At 38.6% G+C, this 20,298-nt stretch overlaps 1 protein-coding gene across 1 annotated transcript in view; it reads left to right on the top strand.

Moving 5' to 3' along the window:
• Positions 1-664: 664 nt before the first annotated feature.
• The window catches only part of LOC308522507 (proton-coupled zinc antiporter SLC30A1-like), a gene marked incomplete at both ends in the record, with an annotated part of 33,564 nt that continues 13,930 nt past the window's right edge, over positions 665-20,298 (top strand). Inside the window, 2 exon segments of the mRNA XM_081095979.1 lie at positions 665-725; positions 2,832-3,642. Of these exon segments, the coding sequence (XP_080952105.1) occupies positions 665-725; positions 2,832-3,642 (872 nt within the window).

Raw genomic sequence — 20,298 nt, 5'->3', positions numbered from 1 at the left:
ATGTCCTGGCCCATGAGCAAGGCTGGGGCAACAGGCCTGGGGAAGCATGGAGGAAACCAAGGGCATTTGGTGAGTGGAAGCTGCTTCACTCTAGTGAAACTCCTCTGTCCATTTCTGTAAGAGACTAGCGTGGAGGTACTAAAAGAAGAGGGTGTATTTTCTATGTTCATCCCTCTCACAAAGTAAGGAATCACTGGAACTCTGGCTTCACAGGGGATTGCCTAGGCTTACATACCCAGAGCGGGGCTGTGAGGAAGAACTGGGATGACTGTGTGTATTAGAACCCAAACCATTGTCCACTCAAGTGAGACCCTCATGTGGCATGTGGCCCCAGTCGCAAAGACCCGTCTCCGGGGCTGCTAAGTGCATCTGACTGTGCACACACGTACTATTCCTAGACATGCAATACATGTGCACGGAGTATGTTCCATGAAGTAATTAAGTGGCATTTTGGGTGCGGTATCCGATTTGGGGAAAGACTATACCTTCTTCCTCTCACTTGTATAAATTAAAACATTTCTCAGGGTGTGAATTGCTTTTAGGATTATCACAACCCTAGCATGGGGGTATAAATTACATGGTTCAGCTGATAAACATTTTCCAGGTTCATATTACACATTTAAGTGAAAGGGAGAAATGTTTTATGTTTTTCTATTGACACAAAATGGGGTCACTTGGAGTCCTTGTGAAAAGATATATAATTAGCCTTCTGGACAAGCCAGCTGGTATGTCACCAAAAAAAAATGTGAGAAGCATCAACTGGCAGGTCTTTCATCTGCTCATTTCTTGGACTCTTTCCCACAAAAACTAATTCATTAATTTAAAGATTTGGCATATGACAAGGCAATGTGGGAAACTTTACCTGGAGTCAATACCTATCAGAAATCAAAAGGGATATATTTCAAGGACTGTAGGAGCAGGGTTTCCAAAGGCAATTCAGCACTAATTATTCTTTTATGACCTTTTATCCCCTATATCATATTTTTTTTCTTTTTTATGTAATTTATTCTGCAAGCAAAAACCAAAATTGAGGACAACTATTTAGAAAATGAAAATATATTTAGGATAATTTGGCAGGTTATTTTTTAATAACATATTTCTCTTTTGAGCTATTTAGGATATGAGCCAAAGGATTGAAAACATGATAAATCCTACTTTATTAAAACTTGGATCTAGGGCTTTTCTTTTAGATGAAACATTGCCCAACTGGAAAGTATTAATAATGAATTAGATATATAGGCTTTGGAACATAATAATTACAATGATTCTAATCTTTTTTTTAATTATTGTCTACTTGGCACCACATTATATCATTGATCCTCAGAACAGCTCTATAAGTCAGTGCTTTTTTTATCTTCTTCCTATGTAGTTAAGGAAACTAAGGCTTAGACATTTATTGTTTTGTTGTTGTTGTTGTTGTTGTTGTTGAAAGTATTATATATGTCCCCCTTTTTCCTCATTGACCTCTTCTATCCTGTTTCTCTACCCTCCCCCACCCCCCAGCCCCCACCTGGCCGCCCCAGGCTTTCATCACCCTTTTTTTTAAAAAAATATATTTTATTGATTTTTTTACAGAGAGGAAGGGAGAGGGATAGAGAGTTAGAAACATTGATGAGAGAGAAACAACGATCAGCTGCCTCCTGCACACCCCCCACTGGGGATGTGCCCGCAACCAAGGTACATGCCCTTGACCGGAATAGAACCCGGGACCCTTGAGTCTGCAGGCTGATGCTCTATCCACTGAGCCAAACTGGTTAGGGCTTTCATCACCCTTTTGTCTGTGTTCCAGGGCTTATGCATATATTCATATGAGTTCTTTGGTTGATCTCTTTCCACCTACCCACCCTCCCCCATGTCCCCTCTGAGATTTGACAGTCTGTTCTATGCTTCTCTGTCTCTGGATCTATTTTGTTCATTAGTTTATTTTGTTCATTATATTCCACATATGAGTGAGATCATATGATACTTGTCTTTCTCTGACTGGCTTATTTTGCTTAGCATAATATTCTCCAGGTCTCTCCATGCTGTTGCAAATAGTAATAGTTACTTCTTTTTTTTACAGCTGCATAGTATTCCATTGTGAAAATGTACCACAGCTTTTTTATCCACTCATCTACTGATGGGCACTTGGGATGTCTCCAGATCTTAGCTATTGTAAATTGTGCTGCTATGAACATAGGGGTGCATATATTCTTTCTGATTGTAGTTTCTGTTTTCTTAGGATACTTTTCTAGAAATGGGATCACTGGGTCAAATGGCAGTTCCATATTTAATTTTTTGAGGAAACTCCATACTGTTTTCCATAAGAATTTTTTTTTTAATCCTCAATCAAGGACATGCTTAGAGACAGCAAGGGAGGGAGGCAAAGAGGGAGGGGGGAGGAAGAGAGAGAGAGAGAGAGAGAGAGAGAGAGAGAGAGAGAGAGAGATTATGAGAGAGAAACATCAATATGAGAGAGAAACATTCAGTTGCCTTCTATACATTCCTGGACTGGTGATCGAATCTGCAACTCAGGTATGTGCCCTGACTAGGAATTGAACCCACAATCTTTCAGTGCACAGGACGACACTCGACTTACTGAGCCTCTCCAGCCAGACAAGGATTAGAAATGTGAAGTAATTTGTCCAAGTTTCTATTGCTAGTAAGAGAGGAAATGGGACTACATAAAGGCCAACTTATGGAGAATCACCTTCTGAATCACTAAATTATATTGTCCACCAAGATTTGCAATTTCACATCAGCTGTAGGAAAAGTATGCAGATTGCCCTGTTTTTGTGTAGATGGTGCCATGGAGCCTCTGAGTAACTGACACCTTGTTTTTCTGCCTGTAGGCCCCTGGGGACGGTGTACAGGAGACTGTGGGCCTGGAGGAGTCCAGACTCGGGCGCTGTGGTGCTTCCACTTTGAAGGTTGGACAAGCCACCTGTCCAGCTGTGATGAGAACCACAGACCTCCAAAGGAGAGAAGCTGCTTCCGTGTCTGCGACTGGCACAGCGACCTCTTCCAGTGGGAGGTCTCTGACTGGCACCACTGTGTGCTTGCTCCCCCCGTCCTGGGCCAGGCCAAGCCTCGGACCTCCGAGTGCGTGACGGCCCAGCATGGGCTGCAGCACCGGACTGTGCGCTGTGTTCAAAAGTTGAACAGGACCATGGTCGCCAGCGAAATATGTGAGCACTTTGCCCCTCAGCCCCCCACAGAGCAAGCTTGCCTCATTCCTTGCCCGCGGGATTGTGTTGTATCCGAGTTCTCACAATGGTCCAAGTGTAGCAAGGGATGCGGGAAGCGACTGCAGCACCGGACTCGCGTGGCCATCGCTCCCCCTCTCTATGGAGGGTCCCACTGTCCCAATCTGACGGAGACAAGAATCTGTGACGCCCCCATTTCCTGTCCTCTCGGAGAAGAGGAATATACTTTTAGCCTTAAAGTTGGCCCGTGGAGTAAATGTAGACTGCCTCAGCTGAAGGACATGGACCTCACCGGAAGGACTGTTGTGGATTTTAGCTCTGATTCAAAGGAGCAAGTCACCTTGAGATACCCAAGTTACAAGCCACATCACCATGCCAAGCCCTGGGACGTAGAGACAGGTTACCAAACCCGGCAGGTGTGGTGTACCAGGAGTGATGGGAAAAATGCCATGATCAGGTAGGAGGCCTTCCGTGTTCATATTTTTGACTCACCTAAATACCGGACAGTGTAATTTTATAAGGTTTCTTTCCGATTTTTTGCAAAAGGACAGTTGTAAGCAGGTTTGGGATTTGGGTGTTTAGAAGTTTTATTTGAGAAGTCTTCAATTTTAATGCTAAGAATACCAGAGTGTAGCCCAGGCAATGCTCTGAATTCTTGCATAATTGGTAGTGAAACTATATCGGGTGGCGTATATTTCCACACTTTATCAAATATCAACCAATTAAACAAGTCTTTTATCACTATAATAATAAAAGATTATAAATATTCAAGTTCACTCAAATTGGTGATAGAAGTCATTTAAATAATCATTTTTTATAATTTTTTTCTTAAACTTCTTTTATTCTTGCTTTAGTTTTATTTTCATGATTAAGAAAGATTTTTTTTTTACATTTGAGATGTAGATTTTTTTATAATAGAACTAATATTAATATGTTAATCTAAGAGTGCTTTTTCTGGTGTTGATATGATAAAAATATTAACTTGAACAGCAAATAATTAGAATTACAACCTCTACAGGGTATGAACTAAAACTTAAAAGCCATTATCTAGGTTTCAAGATTATGTGTAATTGTTTTATTTTAAATTGTAGTATAAAACATCATGACATTAAACCCAGGGAACTATGTTAAAGTAATATTTGTTTAATTTTCCCCCAGAAGGCCTTAAATGGAAACATCGGTATATTGCCAAGTTTCTTCCAAATTAAGATGCTTTTCAATAGTATTTAAATTACCAAACAATGAAACACTCATCTTTAAAATTAATCATTATCATCAGTTACTGTTTTCTGGGGGATCCACAGCTGGCTGGGAGAGGTTCAGAAGGCTACCTCTGCTATTCAAGAACAAAGAAATATGATGATTTTTTTAATTTGACTTTAAAAATGAGCATATTTTATCTTGGGTGCTTCATTCTGATTTATGCTGTATACAGTTTGCAAGTCCATTGAAGAGTGATTTTCTGCCTTTTACTATTGCTTCCCCCTGTGAAGCCCAAAAGATTAAGTAGATGATTTGGGTGATTATTATTTGAATATGAATGTGGAATTCTGTAATAACATTGTTTTCTTAATATTCCACATTGGATTATTACATAGAATGTTTTCATCTTTAGTTTGCTTGTTTTTACCAAGTTCTTTAAAAATATTAATAGATTTTATTTTTAGAGAAGTTTCAGTTTTATATTTACAGAGGATTTGAGTGGAAAATACAGAGTTCTCATATGCCTTGTCATCACCCCCCTTCCACACATACACTGTTTCACACACATATCTTGCATTGTGTAGTATATTTGTTAAAATGGATGAGGCAATATTGATATACTAGAGGCCCGGTGCACAAAAATTTGTGCACTCGGGGGGGAAGGGGGAGTCCCTCAGCCCGGCCTGTGCCCTCTCGCAGTCTGGGACCCCTTGGGAGATAACGGCCTGTTGGCTTAGGCCTGCTCCCGGGTGGCAGAGGGCAGGCCCAATCCCTAGGTGCAGCCCCTGGTCGGGCTCAGAGCAGGGCCGATTGGGGAGTTGGGGCACCGCCTCCTGTCATGCACAGAGCAGGGAAGATTGTGAGGTTGCAATGCCACCCTCAGTCACGCTCAGGGTAGGGCCTATTGGGGGGTTGGGGCACCGTCCCCTGTCACACTCAAGGCAGGGTCGATGGGGAGGTTGCGGTGCCACCCCCTGTCATGCACAGAGCAGGGCCAATCAGGGGTTTGGGGCACTGCCCCCTGTCACTCACAGAGCAGGGCCCATCAGGGGGGTTGGGGCTCTGTACCCTGTCATGCACAGAGCAGGGCCAATCAGGAGGTTGGGGCGCTGCCCCCTGTCACCCACAGAGCAGGGCCGATCAGGGGGTTGGGGCGCCGCCACTCTCACACTCAGGGCAAGGCCGATTGGGAGGTTATGACTCTACCCCGTCACACACAGAGCAGGGCCCATGGGGGGAGGGAGGGATTGGGGCGCCGCACCCTGTCACACACAGAGCAGGGCCGATCAGGGGGTTGGGGCCCCGCACCCTGTCATACACAGAGCTGCAGGGCGGTCAGGGGTTTGGGGAGCTCCCCCCTATCAGGCACAGAGCAGGGCTGATCAGGGGGTTTGGGCGCTGCCCCCTGTCATGCTGATCCCGGTGCTGGGAGGCCTCGAGGCTCCGCTGATCCCGGTGCTGGGAGGCATATTACCCTTTTACTATATAGGATAGAGGCCTGGTGCACGGGTGGGTGCTGGCTGGTTTGCCCTAAAGGGTGTCCTGGATCAGGGTGGGGGTCCCCATTGGGGTGCCTGGCCAGTCTGGGTGAGGGGCTGAGGGCTGTTTTCAGGCTGGGGGTGACTAAAGCTCCCAACCGCTCCTTTTTTTCTTTTTCTTTTTTTTTATTCTGGGCCAGCTTTAGCTTTGAAGCTTGGCTCCAGCTCTGAGGCCTCCGCTGCTGAAAGTAGGTTTCTGGCCTTTCCTTATAATGTTGTGATCCTCCTGGCTGAAGCCTGGCGGACTAAGGCAGGTTTCTGGGGTTTTGTTTAGCTTCTATATTTGTTACATAGTTGCTTAGAGTTGAAGCTCAGAGGCCTGCAGTGGCAGGCGGGGAACATTGGAGTCCTCTGTCACTGAAGCAAGCAAGCCTCATGTTAGTTTCAAGCTGCCTGGCTGCCGGCCGCCATCTTGGCTGGAAGTTAATTTGCATATTGCCCTAATTAGCCAATGGGTAGGGTAGCGGTCATATGCCAATTACCATGTTTCTCTTTTATTAGATAGGATTACTATAGCAAGAGTACATTAGAGTTCTACGGACTTGTACCAATGTCTAATGACATACATCCATCATTGCTATATCATAGAAAATAGTTTCACTTCCCTAAAAATCTGTAATCCATCTGATGATCTAATGCTTCTTCTCCTTGAACCCCGGCTAACCAATGATCTCTTACTGTCTCCATATTTTGCCTTTTCCCAGAATGGCATAGTGTTGGACTGATGTGCTGTGTGGCCCGTTCTGTTTAGCTTTGTTCACTTGGCAATACACAGTTAAGGGTCCTCCATGTCTATTCATGGCTTGATGGCTCAGTTGTTTTTATCACTGAGTATTCCGTTGGCCGAGTGTACCACACTTTTTTATCCATTCACCTATTGAAGGACATATCAGTTGCTTCCAAGTTTCTGCACTTATGTATAAAACTGCTATAAACATCATGTGAGATTTTTATGTGGCCATGTGTTTTCAGTGCATATGGGTAAATGTCAATGAACACAATTCATGGGTATTATAGTAAGAGTATGTGTAGTTTCTACAAAATTTCCGAAATGTCTGTCAAAATGGCTGTAAAATTTTTTTATCCCCAATAACAATGAATGAGAATCCAACTGTTTCACGTACTGGCAGGACTTGGTGTTCTCAGTGCTTTGGGTTTTAGTCATTTTAATAGGTATATAATGGTATCTTCCTTTAATTTTCCATTCCCTAATGATATATGATGTGGAGCATCTTTTCATATGCTTATTTGCCATCTGTGTATCTTCTTTGGTGAGATGTCTGTTTAGATCTCTTATCTATTTATTGATTTGTAGGTTTTTTTCTTTTGGTTGAGTTTTAAGAATTGTTTTATTTTCTGTTTTATTAGATGTGTCTTTCAAAAATATCTTTCAGCCCTGGCCAGTGTGGCTCAGTTGGTTAGGCATCATCCCATGCATGTAAAGGTTGCAAGTTTGAGTCCTGATCAGGGCACATGCCCAGGTTTCAGGCTTGATTCCCAGTAGGGGGCATGCAGAATGCAACTGATGAATGTTTGTTCTCATATTGATGCTTCTCTCTTTCCCTCTCCTTTCCTCTCTCTAAAAGTCAATTATAGTACAGTTTGTGACCTGTCTTCTTATTCTCTTAACAATGTCTTTCACAAAGAAGTTTTTTGTTAGTTTGTTTTTTACCTCAATGAAGTTCAGTTTATCATTATTTCTGTTATGGATCATTCCTTGGTATTAACTCTAAAATATAAATAAATAAAAAATCACCAAACCCAAGGTCAACTTTTTTTTTCTAATGTTATCTTCTACAAGTTTTATAGTTTTGCATTTTACATTTAGGTTTATGATCTATTTTGAGTTAAATTTTTGTGATAGGTGTAAGGTCTGTGTCTTGATTTACTATTTTTTTTGGTTGTTCTATCACCATGTATTAAAAAGATTATCCTTGCCCTAACCGGTTTGGCTCAGCCTGCGAACTCAAGGGTCCCGGGTTCGATTCTGGTCAAGGGCATGTACCTTGGTTGCGGGCACATCCCCAGTAGGGAGTGTGTAGGAGGCAGCTGATCAATGTTTCTCTCTCATTGATATTTCTGGCTCTCTATCCCTCTCCCTTTCTCTCTGTAAAAAATCAATAAAATATATATTTTTTAAAAAGATTATTCTTTCTCCACTGCATTGCCTTGTTCCTTTGCCAAAGATCAGTTGCCTCTATTTGTGTGTATTTATTTCTGAGCTGTCTTTATTGCACTGATCCCTTTACATATTCCTTGCGAATAACACACTGTCTTTAATACTAAAGATTTATTGTACGTCCTGAGGTTGGGTAGTCCTGAATTAGTTTTGTGTTGATTGACTCTTCTGGATCTTTTGTCTTCTCATATACATTTTAGAAGCATTTGGTCCATAACCACACAACCACACATTTGTTCATAATTTTCTTGTATAGATTAATTTGGGAAGAACTAACATCTTGATAATATGTAATCTTCCTATTTATTTACATGGGTTATCTCTCCATTTATTTAAATTTTCTTTGATTTCTTTCACCAGAGTTTCGTACTTTTTCTCATATAGACCTTGTACATATTTTATTAGATTGACACTTAAGTATTTCACATATTTTTGGTGTTAATACAAATGTATTGTGTTTTTAATTTCAAATTCTATGTTTTCATTGTTGGTACACAAGATAGCAATTGTCTTTTGTATGTTAATCTTGTATCCCATAACTTTGTTATAATTGCTTATTAGTTTCAAGAGGCTTTTTGTTGTTATTATTGTTGATTGTTTGGAATTGTCTGTATAGATAACTATATCATTTGCAAATATTTCTTTCTTTTCTGTCTATATACCTTTTATTTCCTATTCCTGTTTTATTGCATTATCTAGGACTTCTATTATGATCTAAAATAGGAGTGGTAAGAAGGAACATCCGTGCCTTGTTCCTGATCTTAGCAGGAAAGCCTCTGGTTTCCCACCACTAAATATAATGTGATCTGTAGGGTTTTTATAGATGTTCTTTATCCATTTAAGAAATCACCCTCTATTCCTAGTTTGCTGAGAATTTTTATCATGCGTAGGTCTTAGGCTTTGTCAAATGCTTTTTTTCTCCATATATAGATAGTATTTATTAATGTTCTTTTAAAAAATGTATTTTTATTGATTTCAGAAAGGAAGGGAGAGGGAGAGAGAGATAGAAACATCAAGGATAAGAGAGAATCATTGATTGGCTGCCTTCTGAATGCCCCACACCGGCAATCGAGCCTGCAGACCAGGCATGTGCCCTGACCGAGACTCGAATAGTAACCTCCTGGTTCATAGGTTGATACTCAACCACTGAGCCATGCTGGGTGGGCTATTAATATTCTTGATTACATTATTGATTTTTGAATGTTGAACAAGCTTTGCACACCTGAAATAAATCACCCTCGCTTGAGGTGTATTATATTTGTAATGTATTGTTGGATATTATTTGCTAATATTTTGTTGACCCTTTTTACATACATACTCATGACAGATATCAGTCTTAATTTTCCTTTCTTGTAATGGCTTTCTTCAGTATTGGTATTAGGGTAATGCTGGCCTCATAGAATGAATTGAGACATATGTCCTCTGCTTTGTTTTTCCAAAATAAATTATAGAGAATTGCTTTATATTTTTTTCCTTGAATGTTTGATGGAATTTGACAGTGAACCCATCTGGTCCTGGTGTTTTATGTTTTGACAGGTTATTAATTATTGATTCAATTACTTTAATAGCTATATATCTGCCTGCCCTGGCATGTGTGGCTCAGTAATTAAGGATTGTCCCATGCATGAAAAGGTCACCTGTTCGATTCTGGTCAGAGCACATGCCTGGGTTCCTGGCTTGATCCCTAGTATGGGTCGTGCAGGAGGCAGCTGATCATTATTTTTTCTTTCTCGCTAAAAATCAATAGCATACATATTTAAAAATAGATATAGATCTATTCAGATTATAAATTTCTCCCTGTGTGAGTTTTAGCTGTGTGTGTTGTTTAAGGAATTAATTCATTCACCTAAGTTATCAAATTTGTGGTCATAGACTTATGTTTTTGAATGTTTATAATGTCCATGAGATCATTAGTGATGACCCCTCTTTAATTACTGATATTAGTAATTACTGAAATTAGTAATTTCTCTTTATTATCTTAGTTAACCTACCCAGAGATTTATCAATTTTATTGAACTTTTCAAAGAACCAATTTTTGATTTTAGTTATTTTTTTCTATTTATTTTCTGTTTCTAATTATATAGATTTCAGCTCTAGTTTTTATTATTTAATTCTACTTACTTTGGATTGAATTTGCTGTTCTTTTTGCAGTTTACTAATGTAGGAGTTTAGATGATTAACTTTAGATATTTATTCTTTTCTAACATGAAATTCAGTGCCACAAATTTTCCTCTTAGCACTGCTTTCATTGCACCCTACTACTTTAATGTTGGTTTAGTTCAAAATATTGTTTAATTTCTCTTGATTTTTTTTAACTCTGGCCCATGTAGTATTTTGAAGTGTGTTGTTTAAACACCATGGTTCTCCAGCCATCTTTCTATTATTTTTTGTAGTTTAATTTCGTTGTGCTCTGAGAGCATACTTTGTATGATTTCTATACTTTTAGATTCGTTCAGGTGTGTTTTATAACCCAAAATGTGGTCAGTCTTGGTGAATGTTCTGTGTAAGCCTGAGAGAATGTGCATTCTACTTTGTTGGATGAAGTAGTCTATAAATGTCGATTATATTCAGATGATTAATGGTGCTGTTTAGTTCAACTATGTCCTTACTGATTTTCTGCCGGTTAGATCTGTCCACTTCTAATAGAGGAATGTTGAAGTCTTCAACTATAATAGTAGAATCATCTATGCTTCTTTGCAGTTTTTTATGTTGTTGGGCATATACATATTCCAGGATTGCTATGTCTTTTGGGAGTATTGACCTTTTTATTGTTATGGAATGCCAATTTTTATGCCTGATAATGTTCCTTGCTGTAAATTCTGCTTTGTGTGGAATTATTACAATTACTCCATCTTTTTCTGATTACTGTTATCATGGTATATCTTTTTCTATCCCTTTATTTTTTGTGTGTATTTATTTATTTATTTTTATTTTATTTTTTAGATTCTTTATTGTTGAAAGTAGTCCATGTCTCCCCCCCCCCCCCATTGTCCATCCCTTTACTCTTTAATCTATTTGTGTCTTTCTATTTAGTGTGAGTTTCTTGTAGATGACATAAATTTTGATCTTGTTAGTTTATTCATTTTGACAGTTTTAGTCCCTTAATTGATATATTTATATCAATGACGTTTAAAATGGTTATTGATATAATTGGATTAACATCTACCACATTTATTATAGTTTTCCATTCATTGCCTTAATGGTGCTGTCCTTTGTTTCACTTATTGACTTCTTCTGATTTTCATCTGTCTGTTTTTAATTGGACATTTTATATTATGTCATTTTGTCTCCTCTTTTAACATATCAATAGCAGTTGCCTTAGAGTTTACACTGTAAATTTACGGATAATTTAGTCCACTTTCAGATAACACAATAGCACTTTACCGGAACTGCAAGTACCTGAGGGCAGAGTATTCCTAGTCCCTTTCTCCCATCCCTGATAACATTGCTGGTATTAGTTTCACTTACCTACATTTGAATCATTGAATACATTGTTATTATAATTTTGAACAAATTATTAACTATTAGATCAATTATGAATAAAAATAAAATATTTTATTTTACCTTCTTTATTCCTCCTCCAACAGGCCTTCTCTATTTATGTGAACCTAAGTTTCTCACTTATATGTATTATTTTCTTTTTTCCAAAGAATTTCTCTTAATATTTCTTTTTTTAATGTTTTTATTGACTTTAGAGAGAGGAAGGTAGGAGAGAGATAGAGAGAAAGAGACATGAATGGCCGGGATCAACTGCCTCCTGTACCCCGCCCCTTCTACTGGGGATCAAGTCTGCAACCCAGGAATGTGCCCTCACCAGGATCAAACCAGTGATCTTTTGTTTCATGGGAAGATGTGTAACCAACTTAGCCACACAGGCCAGAGATCTCTTAACATTTCTTCTCCTGGGGGCTCCTCCAGGCTTTTGGGATCCTCTGCATCCACCTGTTTGTCTCTATAATTTTGAGGGCACCCATCTTCCCTGTGATTAAATTTTCTGAGGGATCTAAAAAAAAACTGTTGATTTTCAGTTTGTTTGGCCTTTTTGTTGTTATGAGGACTGTAGAGACCCCTTCTAAGCTGAAATGGAAACCACAAATCACCATGTTCTCTTTTGAGTTCTAGGCAGGATACTGAACCAAAACAACTATTTATTTTTTTTTTACATTATGTCATGAAATCTATTCTAGTCATTTTAGTCATGAAAGCATTATGAAATGGCTAATATACTATCATGAAATGAGTAGATTACTAGGTGTTCAGTGGGGATATTTCTATTCCGCTACCTTCCACTGCAGTGAACAAAAACATTGTCCTTGACATCTGTTTGGCAGCATTGTCGACGTAGTTGTCTCATTTCCATCCAGCCTGATGAACTGTGGACTATGTGGGCACAGTCAACCAAGATTATTTTAAAAGGCTAAATCTATCTCTGAAAAGTACACTGTGTGTCTGTGTGTGTGTGTGGGGGGTGGGGTGGGGGGGTTGGGGGGGACGGTATGTGTGTGTGTGTGTGGATCCAATTCATTCCGGAAACCATTGTTATTTTTGTGTGTCTATTATAGACTTCTAGGATGAGCTTGGCTTCCCGTAATCATTAAAAATTGTCCCAAAGCACAGGTTCCTTTTACTCTGTCCTTATATCTACCTTTAGATCACTTTCCTTCTGATGGGCTCTGTGAGACTGTAGGGACAAGCGGCCTTCTGTTTTCTCTTTCCTGACTATGGCAATGGCTGTTACCATGTCATTTATCATCGGAGCACCCAGTATTTACTCGGCAATGAAAGCTCTTGCCTGTGCCTTTCTGGACAGTCACATTATCAATCTAGGACACCACGGAGCTCTAATTAATGCCCTTTACTGGTGTTCCCATTGATTACTGTAACTTTTGATAATCACCTCGAGCAATTTTCTGTTCAGTTATATTTGCAATGTGGTAGGCAGTTTTATTATTTTTGGTGCCACTCTGCTCCCTAATCATTGATTTGCCTATTGGATTTAACCGTCTTTTATTTCTAGTTCTCATTGCATGTCCTATTTTTTTCTCTTTTATTTTGACAGGAATTTCTCTGAGATTCTATTATTATATTTTAAAATAGCTGTCCTACAGCCTGTTCATTATGCATTCTCAGATATCAGTTATGCTATTATTGAATTTTTATAATACCTTACTTAATGAAATGAAGTAGGCTTCTATATTCAGTTTTTTGTACTTTGTTTCTTTTCTTTAAATAAAAGTAGATCTGAATTATGAAACCCAATCTGAAGACTAGGCAATCAGTCCATTTACCTGAGTATGAAAGTGGTTTAATTTATTGTCTGTGTGAATAAAATTCAGATGAATTTTATGGATTTTACTTTCATATCCTTAAATATAGAGGAACTTTTGGCATGGACAGTTTTAAGAGCTGTGATCATTTGGTACAACTGAAACATACCTAAATTCTCAGGCCAGTATAATGATTTCCTCTGAAAGTAGTTCCTGTAGGATAATAAATTTTAACTCTATCAAAGAAATATCATTGCTAAAGCTCAAATATTATTGTTACTTTGTTTTTTATTTCTATTATCTCCAACCATTTAAACACACATATTGAAATATGTAGCTACATATCATTCTTAGTACTCTAAGAAATTTGGAGATGATTAAAGTCCATTTTATTCTGAGACTTGCACTGCATTTCATATGTCTATTGAATACTGTTTTGTAGTAACAAGAAATGAATACAATACTAAAAACATTTGATTTTGGTATAGTATAACTTTAAGATCATTCCTTCTCAAGAATTTAATATCTCAGTATACATGTGCTTGTCTTATATCTATAGAATAATCTCTATCCCACAGAAGCAACTGAACAGCATATTTAAAATATAATTTCATATTGCTATTTTAGTTTTAGCATGTGATTTTAGGTTTATTAACTGTTGAAAGTTTTAAAATGGTATAACTCAAAATAAGAAATTAAGAAGCATTTTAATAGCTCAGATTTATGTTATAGAGAATTAGACAGAAAAATGTTATATAGTTCAAGCAGTGTCCCCATTGCTATAAATTCTAACCTAATATAAACATTACTTTTGTCAAGCAAGATATAAATTACCTCAGGTTAATTTGGCCAATCGAGTAAGTTATAGAGAAAATAAAACTCATAATCATCCAGCTAAAATTCACTAGTAATTCTTAATGTTTTTCTAGTCATTTTAAATTATTTCTTGCATTTAAAAAATTGTCTTCCAGCCAAAGTTAAAAACAAACAAACTGTTTATTCGGCTTATTTTACTTGCTGAATCTTATCTCATAGTAGGCAGCTCACTTTTTAGTCTAGTTTCTAAAGCATCCAGGTATTTCATGCCAACCTCGGTGTGTGCATGTTTTTCTTCTTCAGATTATTATTCCTATTTTTAAAAGCTATTCTATTCTTATTAGTTGGAATGGTGGCAGAAAAATATTATCCATTTGGAATCAAAATCATTAAAATCAATAGCATATATTTTACTTGACTTCCCAAATCTATTCTCTTAAAGCTTCTCTCAGTTCTGGTAATTTCTCTTCATTTCTCCATTCCCATTTTATTCTCTGGTGTTATTTTCATGTTGACATCTTGGAGTCATTCTTTAAATTAGAATTTGTAATCTCCTGAAGCAACTTTTCTCTTGTTACTATGCTGTAATTTGTATGAGCTGCTGCCATAGGGATAGTAGTGTTTTTGCTAATAATAGGGATAACTGTACTTTCAAAGATTTCTAACATACTTTCTTAGGCATATTGCACTTTTAAAAATTTCACTTGTAAAAAAATAACTTTTTTACTATAAAGAATACGTTGGAAGTTTTCAATTCTTTTTTATTTTTAAGTAATTTATTTCAATAGAAACATTTCAGAAAACTGTACTTATAAACATTTTAAGTTAGTGTATGCAAAGACACTGCAGATCTCACACTCACATTTGCATATTAAACAGAAACAAAAAGTAAGAGAGAAACCAAGGGGTTTTTCACTCAAGGAGGTCATAGTACAGTCCAGTTCTTCGTGATGAGTAAGTCCCTCAAGTTCACTGTGATAAAGGATGAGAATGGCTTGTGTTTTTATGTTTGTGATCATCATTGGATACTTATCCCCACAGATGGTTATCTACTTTAGATTACATTGTGAGTGAGTTCCCCCCCGTCCCCACACACCCACACTTAGGTGGGCTGGAAAACAATTAATTTGTCACTATTTAAAATGTAGGAACTCTTGAGAATCTGGTGACTTCTTACCAGCTATGCCTTCAGACCTGATAAGTCAGTAATTATTGCATTGTAAGAAAGTCTGCACAGATACCTCTAGGTAATTGTTGCAGTCCTCCTTGCAAATATTAAATTCTATAAACAAATATTCCATAAATTAGAATAAGATTAGTAGAAATTAAACTTTCACAAGTCAGTACTTTACTCATGCATTTTTAATGAATTTTTACTAGTATTTTTTCCACGTATAAGGCAGATTTAGCTCTTTAGGGATTTGTTGATTTATAAATTGGTCATTATGTGACTTCAGCAAGGATTTTTTGTCAAATAACTTTTCAAGTTTCTTATCAAATAGAGCAACATGAACAAAGCTATTTATGGGGAGAAACCAAGATGGCAGCATAAGTAAACACCGGAAATTGCTGCCTTCCACAACAAATTCAAAAATACAACTAAAAGACAAAACGGACATCATCCAGAACCACAGGAAGGCTGGCTGAGTGGAAATTCTACAACTAGAAAGAAAGAGAAAAGCACACTGAGACTCAGAGGAGGTGTGGAAGTGCAGAGGTATGGAGACACACGTGGCAAGGGCTGGCAAATGAGGACGCGGCTGTCTTTTTGACTCGGTAGGGAGTCACAAGCCCCCGACTGCTCTGAACTCCAGTTCCAGGTAAGTCTCTGGGGACCTAGATTCATACGGGGAGAAACTGGACCGTCTGGCAGCCAGCAGAACTCGGAACTCAAGGGCCGCTTTCTCTCAAAGGTGCTTGCATCCACCAGGACACTGAGACCCGGGGCCCCTTAGGGCAGGGCTGAGGATCAGCCATAGCTCCTTGCTCCACCCTGTTGATTCCCTGAGACCCTGCCCCACCCAAACTGCAGCAGAGGCTTTTGCATATGAATGCCCTGGCCCTTTGCAATCTGAAAATTACCTAACAAACTGCAGCTGGGCCAGACAGACCCAGAACTTCCAAGAGAAGGCCCAAGGCCCCACAGCAGCTTGCATTGCTTCACAGCTGGGTCTCATTTGGGCACCTCCAAACCCCAAACAAGGAAGGGGAATCTGCATATCTCCTCGTAGCTCCTGCTGGGTAGCCTCAGGCAGAGGCTAAATTAGCACCTCCTTAGATCCAAGAGCCAGTGTACCCAGTGGTCAGAGTGGGACCATCCAATTACAACTCCTCAGATCCATAAGGGTCACACTCAGGGGGCAGACTCAGTGAGCACCAAAGCTCCACTGAAGCAAGTCTTGCCTCATAAGGGTGTCTTCAGCACAGAAGTTCTCCCAGTGTAGACACAGTTGATTCTCACAGCCAATTGGCCTGGAGGTAAATTACTCCCAGTGATACCTACAACAATCAAGGCTTAACTACAACAAGACTGTGCACAAAGCCCACAAGGGGGTGCACCAAGAGTGTCCACCTCAGGTAACTGGGGAGGCTGAGCCACTGGGGCCTATAAGGACACCTAGCACACAAAGCCACTCTACCAACACAGGGAAGCATAAAAAATGAGCAGACAAAGAAACAGGACACAAATGACAGAAATGGAGGAAAGCAAACTAATGAATATAGAGTTCAAAAGCACACTTTTAAGGTTCTTCAAGAACTTTCTAGAAACCGCCGATAAATTTAGTAAGACCCTCGAAAAGACTGGTGAGACCACCGGTAAATGTAGTGAGACCCTCAAGAAATCTAGTGAGACCCTTGAGGTTATGAAAAAGGACCAACTAGAAATTAAGCGTACACTGACTGAAATAAAGGATGTTATGCAGAGTTCCAATCACAAGAATCAAGTCAAAGATTTGAAATACGAAGAAGCAAAAAACACCCAACCGGAAAAGCAAAATGAAAAAAGAATCCAAAAATATGAAGGTAGTGTAAGGAGCCTCTGGGACAGCTTCAAGCGTACTGACATCTGAATTATAGGGATGCCAGAAGAAGAGAGAGAGCAAGATATTGAAACCTATTTGAAGAAATAATGACAGAAAACTTCCCCTACCTGGTGAAAGAAATAGACTTACAAGTCCAGGAAGTGCAGAGAACCCCAAACAAAAGGAATCCAAAGAGGACCACACCAAGACACATCATAATTAAAATGCCAAGAGCAAAAGACAAAGAGAGAATCCTAAAAGCAGCAAGAGAAAGACAGTCAGTTACCTACAAGGGAGTACCCATACGAATGTCAGCTGATTTCTCAACAGAAACTTTGCAGGCCAGAACGGAGTGGCAAGACATATTCGAAGTGATGAATGCCAAGAACCTACAACCAAGATTACTTTATCCAGCAAAGCTATCGTTCAGAATTGAAGGTCAGATAAAGAGCTTCACAGATAAGAAAAAGCTAAAGGAGTTCATCACCACCAAACCAGTATTATATGAAATGCTGAAAGGTATCCTTTAAGAAGAGGAAGAAGAAGAAAAAGGTAAAGATATAAATTATGAACAACAAATAGACATCTATCAACAAGTGAATCTAAAAATCAAGTGAATAAATAATCTGATAAACAGAATAAACTAGTGATTATAATAGAATCAGGGGCATAGAAAGGGAGTGGACTATTCTTGGTGGGGAAAGGGGTGTGGGGGATGGGGGAAGAGACTGGACAAAAATCATGCACCTATGGATGAGGACAGTGGAGGGGGGTGAGGGCAGAGGGTGGGGTGGGAACCGGGTGGAGGGAAGCTATGGGGGAAAAAAAGAGGAACAACTGTAATAATCTGAACAATAAAGATTTAATTGAAAAACAACATAGCTATTTATTACTGCTATACTCTGGAACCCCACTTAAATAAAGGAATGAAAAGGCATAAACCCTGAAGGACAAAAATAATCGGAAAGGCTATAAAAGCTAAAAAGAAAAATCAACAGACTCTGGGAGCTGGAAGCAGATGGATGAGTGGTAATTTTCTTAGCAGAGAGGAAAGCTGAAAGCTCCCCTTCAGCTGGAAGATCTTCAAGAAGCAAATCCATTTGCATGGCACAGCGATAGCACACGCAACCTGTGCTTTTAACACTTTTTCTCTTCCACCGCACATAGAAAGATATTTCACTGTCTTATTTGTAATTTTTTTTAAAAAATTATGTTTTTATTGATCTTAGAGAGGGGAGAGTTATATAGAAAGAGAAGCATCGATGAGAGAGAAACATCAGTCAGCTGCCTCCTGTATTAACACTCTTCCCACATTCCCGCATCACACACACACACACACACACACACACACACACACACACTGGGGAGCTAGCCTGCATCCCTGGCATGTGCCCTGACCAGGAATCCAACCATGACCTCCTGCTTCATGGGTCAACACTCAACCATGAGTCACACCGGCCAGGCTTCACTGTCTTCTTTGCGGTTCTGTTGTGGGTATTTGACTGAGATCTGACCAATGAAATGTGGGCAGTTGTAACACATGTCACCATGAGGCTAAAATCATAAATCACTTTGGGCCATTTTCCTACTCTCCCTTCCTTTTCTAAACGTGAACTTGGAAGGCATGCAATCTAGACGGTAAATCTATAATACAGGTACAAACTGGATCCTTAAGTCTTCAGGTAGAGGAATGCCTTCTAGAAGAGCTGAATTATCTGTGCCAAACTCTATATGAAAGGAAAACACTTGGTCTGTTAAACCGTTGAGATTTCAGGGTTTATTTGTTACCACAGCATAGCTCATTCTATTCTAACTAATACAAGATTCTTGGAAGGCTTAAGAATTATCGTTGGTGCTGAAACCGGTTTGGCTCAGTGGATAGAGTGTCAGCTTGTGGACTGAAAGGTCCCAGGGTCGATTCCGGTCAAGGGCATGTACCTGGATTGTGGGCACATCCCCAGTAGGAGATGTGCAGGAGGCAGCTGATCGATGTTTCTCTCTCAGTGATGTTTCTAACTCTCTATCTCTCTCCCTTCCTCTCTGTAAAAAATCAATAAAATATATTTTTTTTAAAAAAAAGAATTATAGTTGGTAAGTAACTCTGAGGAAAGATATGTTAAATATGCCTACAAATTATTCCTTTACCTACAGACCATAGTCTAAGTGTGAAACGTCATTCTGTGAAAATGCAGGTTGTGAGAGTGCCCTGACAGCTCTCTTTCCCTAATCAGCTTTCATAAAGCCAACAGCTAGGTCTGTAAGCCCAACATAAGAGATAGGAGGATTCCTTTTTTGGAATAAATGGTGAGGGTCCCAAATAAAATGCTCTGAGTTCTGCATAATCAGTCAACAGTAATGTTTACTATTTGAAGAGCCCCACCTATAGTCAATGAGCTCCCAATCTGTGCTTGTGGTACCTCATTGTAATCCATAAGAGCAAAGGATCATTAAAGTAAAAACAAAAAGTTGTAATTTATATTGTCAAAGATATGAAGGGAGATATTTCATTCATGGAATAAAAGCAGGATGATATTAAAAAGAAATAAGTAGGGAATAAGAAACTAATCTTACACATTAAATATTTTATTGCAATGTTTGTTAAGAATTAATACGAAGTTCAAAGATAATTTTGAAGAAATCTCTTTGAAAGACAAAAAACACTGAACATAGAGAAAATAATATTAGAATTAATATAGGTTAAATACAAAGGATGAATATATACAATGTTGATGTTTACAAAATTGGAGGTTTTATAAAACACCATATATGAAAATCTATATCAAATTAATTGATGGCTTAAATATGAAATTGCAAAGTATAAAGGTTTTTCTAAAAGAAAACATATGGGAGCATAACTTTATGACATTGAAATAAAGAAAAAATCTTAAATGTGCCATAAAAGTGCAAACTATAAAGGAAGACTGAACAACAAACTAAAAAATTGTGTCCCACAAAAAGATACTATGAACAAAATTAAAAACAAAATTATAGGAAAATATAGAAGGAACAGGTTACTATATAGAATGTAAGTGCCTATATATTTATTTATCATTATTGTCTACATATGTTTATGAGTGTACTTCTTAA

The sequence above is a fragment of the Myotis nattereri genome, assembly GCF_964212035.1.
Source record: "Myotis nattereri genome assembly, chromosome: 7".
Lineage (NCBI taxonomy): Eukaryota > Metazoa > Chordata > Mammalia > Chiroptera > Vespertilionidae > Myotis > Myotis nattereri.
The sequence above is the reverse complement of the archived record's forward strand: the minus strand, read 5'-3'. Positions and strand labels throughout refer to the sequence as shown.